Genomic DNA, 17,256 nt, shown 5'->3' on the forward strand with positions numbered 1-17,256 from the left:
TACATCCTAAACGATCCCCCCGTGGTGCATGGGAAGTCTCGGAACTGTGCCCTATGGGAGTCTGAGGTGATGGCATGGTAATCCAGGATAGTCCGCTTTACAATGTTATAAACCCAGTTCCGCTGTGAGTTAATGGTGCGATAAGCCTCTCCCAGGCTTCCGTTCAGGAGTCCCACTAACAAACACATCCAGCCAGAGTGGGGAACCTCCATCATTACACACTGTTGCTCAAAGTCCTTGAAGAACGCAACCACATCTCCGGAAGCCTCATCAAATGGCTTGAAGTCCACCCGAGTGATCCGCACAGGCTCCTGGATCGCTGACTTTACACTCCAACTCACATTACTCCCTCTGTCGGACTCCATTGCTTCTTGTCTTCTCTGTGCTCGGCGAGTAGCCTGCTCCTTATATTCCTGAGATACACCAGGGCCAAGAGCTGCCATCTCTTCTTCGAACCACACCATCCACTGGCTTTTTGGGGCAGGGATCCCCGTCCCCAGTGTTTTTCCGTCAGACATCTGGGAGGAGGTGGATTGGCTCTCACCCACAAGTAGATCAATTAAGGCTTCTTTACTCAGTCCCTGGTAGCTCAGGCCCAGATCTTTGGCTCTCTCCTTTAGACTGGAAGCAGTCCAGTTTCTGTACTCACTCTGTTGGTGGATCTCCATTAGGCTGCGCTCTGTTGATCCCACTGCTGCCACCAGTTGTCACGGGGTCCTTCTCCCTTATCACACGATCAACAGAGCGAGCGATGGCTGTTCAATCCAATAAGCATTTATTCCAAGCAAATCAAACGGTCCATGCAATAATCGACAAATCAGAGGGTAAAATTGTCCAGTAATGGCATAAATGTCCCAGGAATCAGTCACAATCCTCCAGCAGTCCTTTTCCAGGCAAATGGGGTTTTCTCACAGTCTCTCTGGCATGCTGGCTGCAGCCTCAGAAGATCAGTCTTCTTTCTTCAAGTTCTCCAACAGACTGCCTGAATCTCCCAGGTAAGCAGAGAGTTTACAGTAGGTGGATCTCACGCCCCCTCCCCCAACTTAGGAACAAAAGGCTGGCAGGGGAGGAATTAAACTTGCAAATGGGACAATGTACACATAAGGAATACAGACTGGTCAGTGAACCACGCCCAAACATTAACCCACACAAAATGGTATACAATCCACAATATTCCACCATCACAATGCACATCTGTATGTGGTAAGACCATTCCTTTTCTTTGACGGGACCCATTTAATGTTGAGAAGGGTGGGATCTTGGATTTATAAGAAAGCTTTGGTGTTATCCAATATAGTCACATTATATTAAAACCCAATCACTCTACTTGGAGGTGGTTCCTTCTATGTGGGTGATCTGGGGTCTGTCCAACCATTTGATGGAGCAAAAAGGTACGTTATGGGATGTTTGTTTTTGATGTGCCTCACATGCTACACTGGTCCAATTGAGCTTGGTGGCCAAGTAGTATATGTGTCAGTTTTTTAGATTCATGGTTTTATATAGTGATCCTTTATCACTTATTAATGAGCACATAATAAAAGTTATGTTTTAGTCTAGTCTGAATAATTTGTTTTTTTAGATCACCCATTTGCTATTTTGGGTTCCTACTCCTTAGTGGGGTTCATACAAGGTATTTTGCTATTTATTGATGCAACCCGAGAGTGGCAGCTCTCCCAGCCAGAGCGTGGCAGCTCTCCCAACCAGAGCGTGGCAGCTCTCCCAGCCCGAGCGTGACAGCTCTCCCAACCAGAGCGTGGCAGCTCTCCCAACCAGAGCGTGGCAGCTCTCCCAGCCCGAGCGTGGCAGCTCTCCCAGCCCGAGCGTGACAGCTCTCCCAACCAGAGCGTGGCAGCTCTCCCAACCAGAGCGTGGCAGCTCTCCCAACCAGAGCGTGGCAGTTCTCCCAACCAGAGCGTGGCAGCTTCATATATTTCTATGAAGCTGTTACACTTGGGTTGGGAGATGCGTGGCATGTACATTCTAATAAAGACTGTGTAGGTATATTCTTCAGTGCCTCCCTTCACTTCATATTATCCTCACATTTACAAGTAGACCCGAGAAATACAGCGTAAACACCTTAAGAACACACAATATTTTTCTGCAACTTGGCAGTTGTGGAAAAATATTGTCCCTTTTGGCATTTAAATGCCAGTCCCAGCCAGGTATGCCAATATTGATAGGGTGTGGTCACGTCAATCCATCAATTTCATCATGTTGTGCCACTATACATGTCTAATTCATTAAGTAGTGATCAGGTCAAAGTACGCCAATACAGTTGTAGATTACAAGTCGCATTAGGCTTGCAGACTACAGGACATTATGGTGCCATGCACAGGGCATCACAGAGTCCCAACAAGATGATGTCACTGCGTTGAACTGCCCCAGACCTGCCGTTGTCTGCTGGACTTGCCAGGATTGTTTCAGTATGTATGAGGGCTACTAGAGGGGCCATAATAACACTGTGTAGCTTCTAAGGGGGCCATAACAGTGTGAGAGCTACTGAGTGGATCATAATAACAGTGTGGGGTCATTAAGGGGGCTCTTACAATAGTGGGGACTACTAATGGGGCTCTGTAATGCATAGCCTCCTCTTTTTCAAGGGACCAAAAGTAATTGGACACGGGACTCTAAGGGCTGCAATTAACTCTGAAGGCGTCTCCCTCGTTAACCTGTAATCAATGAAGTAGTTAAAAGGTCTGGGGTTGATTACAGGTGTGTGGTTTTGCATTTGGAAGCTGTTGCTGTGACCAGACAACATGCGGTCTAAGGAACTCTCAATTGAGGTGAAGCAGAACATCCTGAGGCTGAAAAAAAAGAAAAAATCCATCAGAGAGATAGCAGACATGCTTGGAGTAGCAAAATCAACAGTCGGGTACATTCTGAGAAAAAAGGAATTGACTGGTGAGCTTGGGAACTCAAAAAGGCCTGGGCGTCCACGGATGACAACAGTGGTGGATAATCGCCGCATACTTTCTTTGGTGAAGAAGAACCCGTTCACAACATCAACTGAAGTCCAGAACACTCTCAGTGAAGTAGGTGTATCTGTCTCTAAGTCAACAGTAAAGAGAAGACTCCATGAAAGTAAATACAAAGGGTTCACATCTAGATGCAAACCATTCATCAATTCCAAAAATAGACAGGCCAGAGTTAAATTTGCTGAAAAACACCTCATGAAGCCAGCTCAGTTCTGGAAAAGTATTCTATGGACAGATGAGACAAAGATCAACCTGTACCAGAATGATGGGAAGAAAAAAGTTTGGAGAAGAAAGGGAACAGCACATGATCCAAGGCACACCACATCCTCTGTAAAACATGGTGGAGGCAACGTGATGGCATGGGCATGCATGGCTTTCAATGGCACTGGGTCACTTGTGTTTATTGATGACATAACAGCAGACAAGAGTAGCCGGATGAATTCTGAAGTGTACCGGGATATACTTTCAGCCCAGATTCAGCCAAATGCCGCAAAGTTGATCGGACGGCGCTTCATAGTACAGATGGACAATGACCCCAAGCATACAGCCAAAGCTACCCAGGAGTTCATGAGTGCAAAAAAGTGGAACATTCTGCAATGGCCAAGTCAATCACCAGATCTTAACCCAATTGAGCATGCATTTCACTTGCTCAAATCCAGACTTAAGACGGAAAGACCCACAAACAAGCAAGACCTGAAGGCTGCGGCTGTAAAGGCCTGGCAAAGCATTAAGAAGGAGGAAACCCAGCGTTTGGTGATGTCCATGGGTTCCAGACTTAAGGCAGTGATTGCCTCCAAAGGATTCGCAACAAAATATTGAAAAAAAAAATATTTTGTTTGGGTTTGGTTTATTTGTCCAATTACTTTTGACCTCCTAAAATGTGGAGTGTTTGTAAAGAAATGTGTACAATTCCTACAATTTCTATCAGATATTTTTGTTCAAACCTTCAAATTAAACGTTACAATCTGCACTTGAATTCTGTTGTAGAGGTTTCATTTCAAATCCAATGTGGTGGCATGCAGAGCCCAACTCGCGAAAATTGTGTCACTGTCCAAATATTTCTGGACCTAACTTTATATACATATATATATATATATATATATATTTATTATATATATATATATATATATATATATATATATATATATATATATATATATATATTTATTATATATATATTTATTATATATATATATATATATATACACACACACTAAATCACTATATACTGCACCAGTAATACATTACATCACTATATACTGCCCCTGTAATACATTACATCACTATATACTGCCCCTGTAATACATTACAGCACTATATACTGCCCCTGTAATACATTACATCACTATATACTGCCCCTGTAATACGTTACAGCACTATATACTGCCCCTGTAATGCATTACAGCACTATATACTGCCCCTGTAAAACTACATCATTACATTCCCATATACTACATCACTACACCCAAATATTACACCAGTTACCCCCGCCTCCCCACCCCCCTACCCCTCAGGTTATTAGTGACCACTCACCTCTATCTCCTCAGACACCTCCGTACGGGTCCCCCGCTGAGCTGCTTCTCCCCTGATACGGGCCCTGGCTGCGCTGTTGCTGTTCTTGTACGGCCCCCGCCGCTGCGTCTCTCTGTCCAGGCACCGGCTGGTGCCGCTTCTCCTGCCGGGCGGGAACTTTTCAAATGACACACACGCGCTGTACTGCCGACATCAGAGCGCGCTTGTGTCACAGAGAAAGCTGCCGCAGGGAACAGAGGACTGATCCTGAAGCTCCGCACAGTGTAGCAGCGGAACGCAGGAATCTGTCCTCTGCACGGCAGCGTTTTCTGTGACACACGCGCGCTCTGATGTCGTCAGTACAGCGCGCGTGTGTCATTTGAAAAGTTCCTGCCCGGCAAGAAAAGCAGCACCACGTCTTCATCTCTGATCTAATGGGCGGGCCGGTCACAAACAGTAGGCGGGCCGGATGTGGCCCGTGGGCCGCCCCTTGCCCAGGTCTGATCTAGAGGGTAATATGTGGACACGTTTCTAGGTCACTTGTAAAGGGCATTAATATATTCTACAGTCAAATTTGTCTTTGCTGTAATCTATGCAGTTGAGTGATGGCTGGAAAAGTCGTCATGCCACTCTAGTTATAATCAGGATTACCTGGTTTGGGACTGCCTCAGAAGTTTTGACGCCCTGAGCTTGGGGCTGTGTGCAGGTGCCCTTAATAATTAAAGTAGGCTCTTAAGACTCTTAAATGATAAATCAATGGGAAGTTCTTAAACTACAAAATTCCTTCAAACTATGGCAACTGTTTCCTAAGGTTTCTGAATATGTATCTAAAAACTTTAACATCAGGAACATTTTTTACATTTATTTCCTTTTTTTCCCAGATTCTGCAGAGATTTCAATCACCCTCGTCCATATGATAATAATATAAATCAATCAATCCCATGACAACCCGTAAAACGACATTTTCTATTAACAGAATACACAAATCAACTGACCTGAATCTTTGTTGCAGCTGGTAATTTCTGGTGTGACACCTTCTCCATTGTCTGTCTCCGCACAAGATTCATTTACTAAAAAATAAACACAAATGCTGAATATAATAGTCATAAATTCCTAATTTAATTCAAGTTTAGGCAATCAATTCCATAATACTTTTGGGGTAGAGCAATATTCATAGCCACGCTATTGAAGTAAATAGTACTTCAATACTTTAGATCATAATTCAATATCACTTTTACTCTTTGTACGGGAAACATGTCTGCCTCCCGGTGTATAAGCAGCAGCACCTTTAAATAAGTCTCTAAACTACAATCTTAGGCCTCTTTCACACGTCCGTGTCTCCGGTATGTGTATGGTCCTTTTCGTCACGTACCGGAGACACGGGCACACGTAGACCCATTAAAATCAATGGGTCTGCGCTAACGTGTGTGTTCTGCCATGGACCGTGTGTACTTGTGGAGCATACGTGTGTCCGTGTGCTCCACACGTAGACATGTCCGTTTTTCTCCGGCATCACGGGTGTCACACGGCCCGCATACGGACCACACGGAGGTGTTCCGTGTGACACACACCGGAGAAAACACACGTGTCTGAGAAAAAAATAACAAATCACCTTCTCCAGCCCTGCTGTCTCTGCCGCTGCTTTCACTTGCTTCCAACCGCCACTCATTATGCTCATTGCATATTCACTTCACTGTGGCCGGAAGCAACAGAAGCGGGGAGTCGGCAGGACTGTAGACCGTAGATCAGCACCACGGACAGCTACGCCAGGGACAGGTGAGCAGAAAGTTCCCGTTCTCCGTGTGTTATCACAGATAACACACGGAGAACACACGTGTGCCATAAACACGGATCACGGAGGGCAAAACGCACCTTTGATACGTCCGTGAAAAATGTGCGTGATTTTCACAGACGTGTGAAAGAGGCCTTAGGGAGTATCGCGACAGGAAAAGCAGTTTTATGGATATTCTACATGTAATGTACTACATCGCTACTTCACTTGCCTGCATCTAACGTTGTGCTCCTGCCTTGTCATGTTGCTTGGTAATTAGATGGATTCTCCTCCTCTGCTCCAGTTTCTTGTCTTAGTTTTGGCCCTGTTTGTGTGAGACGCAGCTTCCCTGATTTTGATCTTATTTGGTGTGAGGTTGTTAAGGCAGCTTGCTCCTGAACAACTTATTATGTCAAGTCATTTTAAGAGGTAAACGTTCTACCATGCCTGGTGAATAAACGCAATAGTGCTTCTACTATTCAGTTTACCTTCAGATTATTGCTGATTCTTCTCTCAGCCTTGTTCACAAATACCCTCCTGCCTTGCCCCTCAATTGTCTGACGATTAACTTTTTCTCAATTTATAGTATTAACCTTGGCGCCATTTCTGGCAACGTTGTTTTCTCATCCTTTGCTTTGTTGATGACGCCAAAGAGACCTCTTGACCATGCCACTATCCCATGAATGCTAATACTGTCAAACTGTAATTCCTTTGGTTAATCCAACCTGAAGGAAAACTTACACCTCATTTTATGGTCTATAGGTGAAGACCAGAGAAGTCTATTGTTATTAGGTAGACTCTGCACCCCAGTGTAGTCACCATCAAACATTTTGTTAGGGACAGATTGTGCATCCTAAGTTTATGGACCAAATTTTAAATAAATTAAGACTTTTATCCTTACCCAATAGAACTTTTACATTCTAATAAATGATGAGTAATCCATCTATTAAGTTCATACAGCAACTCACATGTGGTAAAGTTAGCGCACTATAAAACTGCAACTGACCTTACCGGTTTCTGTACAGACTAGAGATCCCAATCCCGCAAACACCAGTGGTTCCTGCGGGAAATGGAATAACCCTGACCACAAATTTAATGATGGCAACTTGGGCCTTTGCTGCCTGATCAGCCATCAAGCACTTCACATTTCTCCTAAGGAACCAGAGGGCAGAGCAGTGTGCAAATTACAGAAGGGAGGGTGTGCTGAAGTAGAAAATAACCCAAGAGTGAGCAAGACAAACAACAAAATATTAAAGTAGGTGATTATTGCTAAAGAATACGCCACCTATTTACTAACAACAAATATAAGATTGGTGCAGAGTAAAAAATATAAACAGCAGAGAGACGTATCCTAGCTGGTCTTCCAATGACTGGCTGTCACACAGTGACTACCGGGATTTTGCTAGGTATAAGAGAACTCTCTGTGCCGCAACACACAGGCTACACAAGGAACACAATAGAAAACCCTAGTGCTATGGAGAGGGGAGTGGGGTTACCTCCTGCCACTCACCTGAGGCTGATCTCTGCCCTCTGTAGTGTCCTTCCCCATTGGTGATCAACTGCATAGACCCTTGCTTGCCTTTGACTCACCCTGGCTAATGAGAAGGGCGGCAAGAGCACTAGACTCACCACTACAATAATATAAAACAAGGGAAGGAAGACAGACAAGGGAAAATAGACAAAACACTCCAAGCTCCTCCAATGCAGCTAAACACCACAGCTGCAACAGTTATGATTCCTCAGCTTTTTCCACAGACTAGCTCCTGATCAAAGTGATGAGCATAAGAGTGAAGATTCTATCACTGGTGTCAGATGGTAAAACACATGACTATTTATAGCGAGGGACGTGGTCACCAAAGCTAAGATTAAGGCTTCAAAGGACAGCTACATAGAAAGAATCATTAACCCCTACAGCACTAAAAGTAAGTAGATTTCACTCAAATACAAGTATTGGATCTGCGAGCAATAAGGCGTCGTGACCTTCTAATCCCGGACTCGCCAGATATCTCCCCAGAACAGGACACACTTATGACACTGGCAGAAATTACCAACAATATGGCTGGACTTCAACATCAGAATATCACCAGCAGGAAATACCAGCAGGAGGAAAATATTTAAAGCTGCACCTGAATGGTGATTGGGCAGATAAACAAGTAAATTAATATACTTGTTACCCTATTGGAGCTAAAAGGAATGATAATTGAAACACCCATGAAAAGGTGTATCTGCTCTGGTCTGGCGGACAGAGAAGCCGACCACAGAGCACAGACTCAAGCTTTCGAATCTAGATGCATGACACTATCACATTTCCCTCTTTTTCTACAGTTAAATACAAATTTCTCTTAACTACAGTATAAAGTTCTCCATCGTGATGCACCTTCCTATATTTCATCTCATCTATCAATCTATTCATATTCTTGATTCGCTCAATAATCCACAGCTCACAAGCTCCCTTATTTCATCCTCTCACTCCCATCTTTAGGATGTCTGCCGCTCTGAACTCATCCTTTGGAACTCATTGCTATGAACCATTGAACCATTAGATTTACTCCTGTTTACAGCTAAAATGTGTTTTGAACTCTCATTGTTGAAAGTGACTTAAGCTATATAAGTAAATCATACCTGTATCTATAGCCAATGGCCCACACAGAGGCTGAACTGGTTACAACTATCTCTTAAATCACTTCATTTAATTCACTCATCCGTTCCCCTGGGTACATCACTCCATTTTATCTTTTTGATGATTTTTTTTATTTGCATATAAGTTGTATGTTTTATGGACAAAAAAAATTGCATTTGGTCCTATTATGTCCTTTCTGCTGCTAGATTTCAATCCTTACAAAAAGCATCCATTCATTTTTAGTCCACTTGTTAATATTCATTTGGTTTCTCCAGTATGTGTTTGGAAAAGGGTAAATAATTGCAATTGAAAATATTCAACCCCTTTTACAAATTCAGTTTCTTAGCAAAATTTACAGTTGTCTGCTGTTTGCAATAAATCAATCAAATAAGAACAATTTAAATAGCTCAATGTGTGTCGCCCAGGGAATGGGGTACTCGGTCCCGGGCAGTGTATCACTGGGGAATGTCACTTTGGTGGCCGTTGCTCGGTCCCGTGCCCTGGGTGCTTTTTAATGGGGAGTATTTACAGGGAAGATTAAAGTAATTTGTGTGACACCACCTGTGGGTTGCGGTTAAGATGGTGAAACCGCCACTGCTGAGTTGATTATCTCTAGGGCTGGTGGTAATGGCAGCTGTGGTGGTAGGCCTCCGCAGGTAGGGCTGAGCCCGGGAGATGTATGATAGAGTAATAAAGGAGGCCACACCATGGGTTGTAGTTAACAGTCTCTACTCACTCTTGACCCTCGGATGGCTGGTTCAAGTCCCTGTAGTTCCAGTGCCAGTTAATGACTCGGTTGCTCTGTCCCCGGCACTCTGTGTGGTTGGGTCCCCATAGTGTGGAGCATTTGGGGCCCGACTGTCCCTTTTTGTGGCAGTCTCCTTGTCCATACGGCAGGCAATGTGGACCCTGCAGGGCTGGTCGGTGTCCCGAACCCTGATCCTTGCTTTACTGCTGGTGCCCCCGGATCTGTAGGTCAGTGAGGTCCATGAAGGTCCCCTCACTGTGCAGGTATTTGCCAGGCCATATGAAACTGTCGCCTGACCTAGGGCCCTATCCCCCATCGGTGCTCTGGTCCCAGCGGTACTCAGGTATACCTGCCCTGGCGACCACTCTCCTGTGCCCCCAGGTCACCGTTCCACGACCCAGCTCTAGGCACATCTTTCCACTTTCACTTCCTACTATAAACTGTCTGTTGTCCCCTCCCACCAGGTTGTCTAGTCCCCCGGGTCTGGCTCCGCCCTCTAGGTGGCCATACCCTTGTATCCGACTAGCCAATTACCCCTGGTGTGGAGTGGAAACTGAGATTTTGGTGTGTGTGGGTGTTGCTGGCACTGGTTTTCCAGGTCCCAGGGGGTAGGCCATGCATCCTGGTCAGGATGCAGTTCCTTGTAGTGCCCTGAGTGGCTCAGGGGTGCTACAAATGCAACCAACATAACACATTATTTTTCTGAATTCAACACAAATGGTCATCTATATATACTGCTGCAGTGTCATAATCATTCAACCCCCCCTTTTTTTTTTTACAAACATCACCTTTGGCTGTTAGCTTTGCGGAAAACATGAGGCAATGGCCTTCACTTTACTAATACTTTTGGGATTATCAAGAGAGTGGTCAAAAAGTTGAGAAATTATTTCTTTGCACAAACAAGGAAAAAGATACAAAAAGATACCAACATTTTAAGAGACAAAGTTGTAAGCACTGTCCATATCCAAAATTTAAAACCCACATTAAAAATGGTGTTTGCATGTTCTCCCCGTGTTTGTGTGGGTTTCCTATTGTTTTCTTCCACATTCCAAAGACATACCGATAGGAAATTTAGATTGTTGCCCTAGTGGGTACAGTAATGACAATGTCTGTTGGCACACATACACTGATGAGCAAAAGGGTAACAATGTTTTTAACTTTTGACTTTCAGGCTCCATATCCTACACATATACTTCATTGTTACTGTTTTGCTCCTGATGGTGGAAAAATCTTTTTTTCCTGTATACTACAAATTACAACTAGCTCTTACATTCCCTAATAGCTTATTGTGTTATTAGGTTGATTCCCAAGGGAAAGGTCACAGGTTTGAATCAAGGAGCAGCCATGAGGAAGATTTCCAAAGAAAAAAAAGAATCATCCAGCATCCAGCTCATTGATGATGGTCTCTCAGAAAAGAAGAGTGCCAAACTGCATCATGTGAGTGCCATAACAGATGGAAGAATACAAAATGAAGTCTGTCCATCTGTTCAAAAGCCAAAAGGTGGATGTCCAGGTAAAATATCCATGTCAACAAGACGACTCATCACAATGTGTATCTGTGTTGACACAAAAAACACAGCAGTGGAGGTTGCTCGTATGCTTAGAATAATGGTAAGATCACATTTGTGTAAGGTGCGTCAGATGGTGCCTGCAAGGAGAAGTCTTGAATGGTGGCCCAAAAAAAGGTGAAGAAGCCTCGACTTCACTATCATCATAAGAAGCGTTGGCTCAAATTTGCAAAAAAGTACAAAAAGTGGACAGTAGAAGATTGAAACGGATGATTTGGAGTGATGAGACTAGGCACTGATGGATACAAATGGGTCTGGAAGAAACAAGGGAAATAGGGGCTAACTGTGGGGAAGGACTGTTGAGTTCAGTGAAGGAAACCTAATGATATGGGGTTGTTTCACAGACAGCGGCATTGGATAATGAACCAGGATCGATGGTGCTTTCAATGCTTATCTATATGTGAGTATCCTACAAGATGAGTTACTTCATACATTCAGGTACTATGGTGAAAGGAAAAATTCCAGCAACTAGGGTCCAAACAGGAAATTCTTTAAAACGTTGATTCTTTATTATTTACATATTAAAAAGTCCATGTTGGGGTAAAACAAACCTGGGTTCGTTTCACCCCAACATGGACTTTTTAATATGTAAATAATAAAGAATCAACGTTTTAAAGAATTTCCTGTTTGGACCCTAGTTGCTGGAATTTTTCCTTTCATCATTGCTAAAAAATTTGTCGACGTTTTTCCTTGCACGGTCCACAGGCTACGGTCTCCTATCAAGCAGGCGAGCTGGGTAAAACCTTCATTCCTTACACTATTCAGGTACTATGGGTATGAAAAGGAAGACCTGGACAACGACTTGAAGCATTACTTTAAGATTGGAGAAGAAATGGTGCAATGACAATTAAGTAGAGGTGCTGGATTTGACACCAGAATCCCCAGACCTCAACCCAACTCAACACTTGTGGGTAGAGTTGAAGAAAAAGGGGTATACATACCCAAGTGAGTTGGCCAGTATGCACCAACATTGGGACCGTGTAGAAGAGACAGTGGGAAGCTCCAGCTGTGACCGCAAATAAACTAGATGACATCACCACTCATCGCTGCAGCTCAGTCTCTGACTGAAGCAAACAGCAGGCGGTCATGTTCTATGCCTACCTGCTGTCCCTTCAGTAATGTAACAGAGCTGGAATCATTATGGGACCTTGTGTGGATTACGTCTGACCTGAGTGTTTCAGGGGTTAATAGAGAGAAGAACGAGGGTTTTTTGTGTGCTTTATTTCAAATAAAATGAATATTTTGGTATTTGTGTTTATTTCTTTTTACTTACAGATTAGTAATGGGGGGGGTCTCATAGACCCTCCACATTACTAATCTAGGGCTTAGTGGCAGTTGTGAACTGTCATTAACCCCTTATTAACCCAATTGTTACTGCACCAGGGCAAGCAGGATAAGGTGGGACAAGTTCCGGGATTGTCGCATCTAATGATTGCAACAATCCTGGGTGGCTGCAGGCTTTAATTTTTAGGCTGGGGAGCCCCAATAACCATGGGCCTTCCCAGCCTGAGAATACCAGCCCCCAGCTGTTAGCATTATCATGGCTGGGTATCAAAACTGAGGGGTGGGGGGGCGCAAGCTGTTTTTTTAAATTATTTAAATATTTTTTTTTAAGAAGCCACATGCGATCCTTATTATTTTGATACAGCCAAGCTAATCGCATGGCGGGGGGCTGCAGTCTGTAGATCTATGCTTTATCTGTGCTAGGTATCATAATATGGGTGGACGCTAGGCCATTTTTTTAAAATTTATTTATTTTTACACCAATATAGGGACACACACACAGCGCCTCTGATTGAAAGCAGTTAGACACTGTCACACAGAGTTGGGGGGGCATCTGATTGCAACCAATCAGAGATGTGGGGACTGCCGATGGGCAGGTAAAGCAGTACATATGTATGAAGGTTAATGATCGTCCTCTTAAGTGGCGTTACAACCATGCTGAAAAAATGTAAGTATAGCGTGCCTTCTCAAATTCCCCTATCCCCTCTACCACCATTTTAAAGCGCCAAATTCTGGTCTCCATAGACTTATATGGGGACCAGCGCCTGGACAGATATCCAGGATCAATTTTTTTTTTAGAGATTTGATGTAACTTATGCCTGTTTGGTCCTGAGGAAGGGAGCAGAGTCTCCTGAAACGCGTAGACCTGTGCAAGAATAAAAAGTTTACATTAATCCAAGATTTCATCAGTGATCTTTGGCGCGGTTTACAAAGCCCCTTTCTACAATTTCTCTCTGTTATCAGCCACTTGGGGTACTGCTGCCTTTGATCCAGATTTATGCTGTTATGCTCTGTCTGTCAGGGTAAGACCCTATTGCGCTTTTTTGTCTGCAGGTTCTTTTTATCTACGTTCACTTGTGATGATTGCTGACAGTTCCAACAGGTACTAAACTACTAATCTGACATGTTCAATGAATCCCAGACTTAACATTTTCAATGAGCAAATTAATTGTACATAATGTGCTTTAATTCTGGTGTTGCATCTTGGTGGTTTGTGGACATTTGTCCTACATTTTAAACAAAGAGCTCCTAAATTGTGTATCCTTAAGAACCAGAGGCTGTCAGAAGCAGACACAATACAAGTCCACTTTATTTAGGTATTATGTTTCAAAGCTTTTTTTTCTGACAGTCAAACGGTTTTCGTGATGTCTGTTTTCCATTAATTCCAGATCCTCCAGGCAAACGTCAGTTCTTCTTTCGAAAATAAAGCACAGCAAGCTTGCCCCTCGGCCAGTGTCCTTTCTCAGCCAGTTGTTGGATTTCTTTAGTAAAGAACTTTATACCACAATCCAGCGGTATCGCACTTATATCTTCATTGTCAAATTGTTCTTATATTCTGTCCAAATTTCAGGCTTCAGTTACTTGTATATCAATGTACTATAGTAAAGAGCTCAGTAAAACTTGCATCAAAAAAGACTTAAGGCTGCTTTACACGCAGCGATATCGCTAGCGATGTTGCTCGTGAAAGCACCCGCCCCCTTCGTTTGTGCATCACGAGCAAATCGCTGCCCATGGTGCACAATATCGCTAACACTCATTACACGTACTTACCTTCCTAGCGACGTTGCTGTGGGCGGCGAACAACCTCTTCGTTAAGGGGGAGGTTCGTGGACCGTCGCAGCGACGTCACACAGCGGCCAACTAATAGAAGCGGAGGGGCGGTGACCAGCCGCATTAACGACACGCCCACCTCATTGCCGGAGGACGCAGGTAAGCTGTTGTTCGTCATTCCCGGGGTGTCACACGTAGCAATGTGTGCTGCCTCAGGAACAACGAGCAACCTACGTCCAGCACGAGCAACGATATTATGAAAATGAACGACGTGTCAATGATCAGCATTAACACTCGCTCGGAGCAGTTACACTCAACGACGTCGCTAACGACACCGGATGTGTGTCACGGATTCCGTGACCCCAACGGCATCTCGTTAGCGATGTCGTTGCGTGTAAATGGGGCTTTAGGTGTATTGGTGTACAGTAAACTAATCATTAGTGACCAGTGTCAGGAAGCTGCTGCCAAGGCAAAAAAAAAAAAAATCATGGGATGCATTAAAAGAAGCATAGATCATTTTGCTTCTATAAAAGTCACTAGTGTGACCACACTTAGACTATTGGGTACGATTTTGGTTTCCGGTGTATAACAAGGACATAGCTAAATTAGAACGGGTGCAAAGAAGAGCAACCAAGGTTATTAACCCTTTCATAACAGTTAGTGTACTGTTATATCATAGGTCGTGTCCCTGTCTTTGATGCAGGCTTGCATGCTGGGCTCGCATCTTTGCCTACACATGTTGGCTCATCTGATCAGCCGTCATGTGCCTCTAAAAGCAACAGGTAGATAAGAGAACCGCCCGCCTTTTTAGCTAGTTAAATCCCACTGTCAATCTCTGACACCAGGATATAGCACGCGCCAGCAGGGAGCACGTCATTCCCTGCTCTCATCGGCGACCCCCTGACGTGATCACGGGGTGTCGATGGGTTGATATGACAGCCGGAAATCAGCTGATGAACACCATTCTTTCATTCATTCTATTTGGGACTGCCAGAAAACTTATCTCTCTTCAGCAGTCCCATAGAGGACTACAATGGCATGGTGGTGTACATGTTCAGCATCAGATACATTCAGATGGGGTGTTTTAGTTCTGTTCTCGGTAATAAGTGGAATCCCAACCAATAAGATGGGAATAACCATTTAACTGTGATCATGCTGAAATTAGGGGCACACAATCTCTAATGATGACTGTACAGTATGTAAAAATGAGGCTAATAATGACCATAATTATAAGGTCCATTTATGCTGCATGAATACTAGAGAGCGTGAACTCCTAGAAATGCTTGACGGAAGACTAGAAAAAGCTTGTATCAGCTCACCCTGTCCACCTTGTGTATCTCGGTTCTTTTGATTGACGATGGAAGAGACTTTGGCGAAGTACATGCCTCGACAAGAAGAAAGAAAATCTTCCAGCGATAAAAAAGGACTATTCCATGATGAGACGTTGTATAAAATAGAATAAAACGTCACATTTATTTCTTTGATTTAAAAACTTGATAAGCAAATCAGACAAAATTGAAAAAACACACACCATACACACACACACCACACCATTCTGTACAGACAGAATACCGGCACGTTTCGGTTACACCTTAATCATGGTCAAGGCGTAGCCGAAACATGTCAGTGTTCTGTTAGTTTCCATATGCTGTGTTTTTTCATGTTTGTCTGATTGCTGTTAAGTTTTTACATCAAAGAAATAAATGTGAAGTTTTATTCTATTTTATAAAACTTCTCATCATGCAATGGTCCGTCCTTATCGCTGGAAGTTTTTTTTCTTGCCCAGAAATGCTTATGCCACGGGCGGGGAGGAGGGTGTCAGCACTGCGCTCACCCCTCTGCTCGGGTCCGGCTGCTGCTGCTCAGTGGTGGCTCGAGCGGTGGGCCGGATCCCAGGGGTTCTCGAGCGGCGCTCCTCGCCCGTGAGTGAAAGGGGGTTGGGATTTGGGATATGTTTATTGTCCGTGACGCCACCCATGGTTGTGGTGATTTGTTGACACCACCGCTGCTCTGTATGGGGATCCCGGGGGTGATGGTGTGAAGCAGCAAGTTGTTGTGTTGCCCCTCCGTGGGTAGGGGTTGGTGATCCCGGGGCCCAGTGATGAGGCAGGGCTTGGTGGGCGCAGGGACGCGAGGGCAGCGCTGTGCCTGGCGGCACTGTGGTACTCACTCAGCCTGAGACGATGACACAGTTCTCGGTAAAACACACGGCTGGAAAGACGGTTCCCACGGACGGCTGCACTTGCTTTCCCCAGTAGGTGACGGTGATGTCCCTTTGTCCTGCACCTATGTTGTTGATGGTTTCGATGGGTTCCCACCGGTAACCCGCTCCCCGGCTTCAAGCTGTACCGGAGGAGCTCTACTCTTTGCCCGCAGGCGCTGGCCCTCAGAAACTGGTGCCCTGGCGGTGGCGGTGTCTCTGCTTTAATGGTTGGGCTGTTGCCTTCAATCGGGACTTGGTTGTTGGGAGACAGCCGTCCCCTTCACTGACGGATTTGGCAAATTATGGCGACTCCTAGCCTTGCCGGGGTCCGAGAGGCCCCTGCCCTGGTGCTGACTGTCCTTTGCACACTGCTCCAGACCGCCGGGTCACCACCCGTCCGCGGTCCTTCCAGGAACTTCCGAACAATCACCCCTCCAGACAGTCACCGCCGTCTGCTGACCTTGCTGTCTCAGTCCGGGGCACACACCCGGACCAGCTTCAGGCTTTCTTACTCTCACTTTTACTCCTTTTCTCCAGTTTTCTCCTTTGCTCCACTACCACTTCACTTCCTTCTACTTTCACTTGACTACTTGTTTACTCCTCCACCTCCTAAACTGATCTGCCTGGTTCTTCCCGCCTCCAGGGCTGTGAACTCCTCAGTGGGCGGAGCCAATCACCTGGCCCACCCCCCTGGTGTGAACACCAGCCCCTGGAGGAAGGCAACAAGGATTTTGGTAGCTTGGGTGTTCCTAACTGGGGTGTAGGGTGTGGTGGTGTGATGACCTGTGACCCCTGGCTTGCCCAG

The 17,256-nt window shown here is 44.8% G+C and overlaps 1 protein-coding gene across 2 annotated transcripts in view; it reads right to left on the reverse strand.

Moving 5' to 3' along the window:
• MACROD2 (mono-ADP ribosylhydrolase 2) overlaps positions 1–17,256 on the reverse strand; it is a 2,939,506-nt gene that overhangs the window by 130,429 nt on the left and 2,791,821 nt on the right. For both annotated transcript variants that reach the window (XM_075338062.1, XM_075338061.1), the window contains exon 16: positions 5,483–5,557. In XM_075338062.1, coding sequence (XP_075194177.1) covers positions 5,483–5,557 — 75 coding nt within the window. The remainder of the gene's footprint in view (positions 1–5,482; positions 5,558–17,256) is intronic.

This window comes from Anomaloglossus baeobatrachus, chromosome 3 (genome assembly GCF_048569485.1).
Source record: "Anomaloglossus baeobatrachus isolate aAnoBae1 chromosome 3, aAnoBae1.hap1, whole genome shotgun sequence".
Classification (NCBI taxonomy): domain Eukaryota; kingdom Metazoa; phylum Chordata; class Amphibia; order Anura; family Aromobatidae; genus Anomaloglossus; species Anomaloglossus baeobatrachus.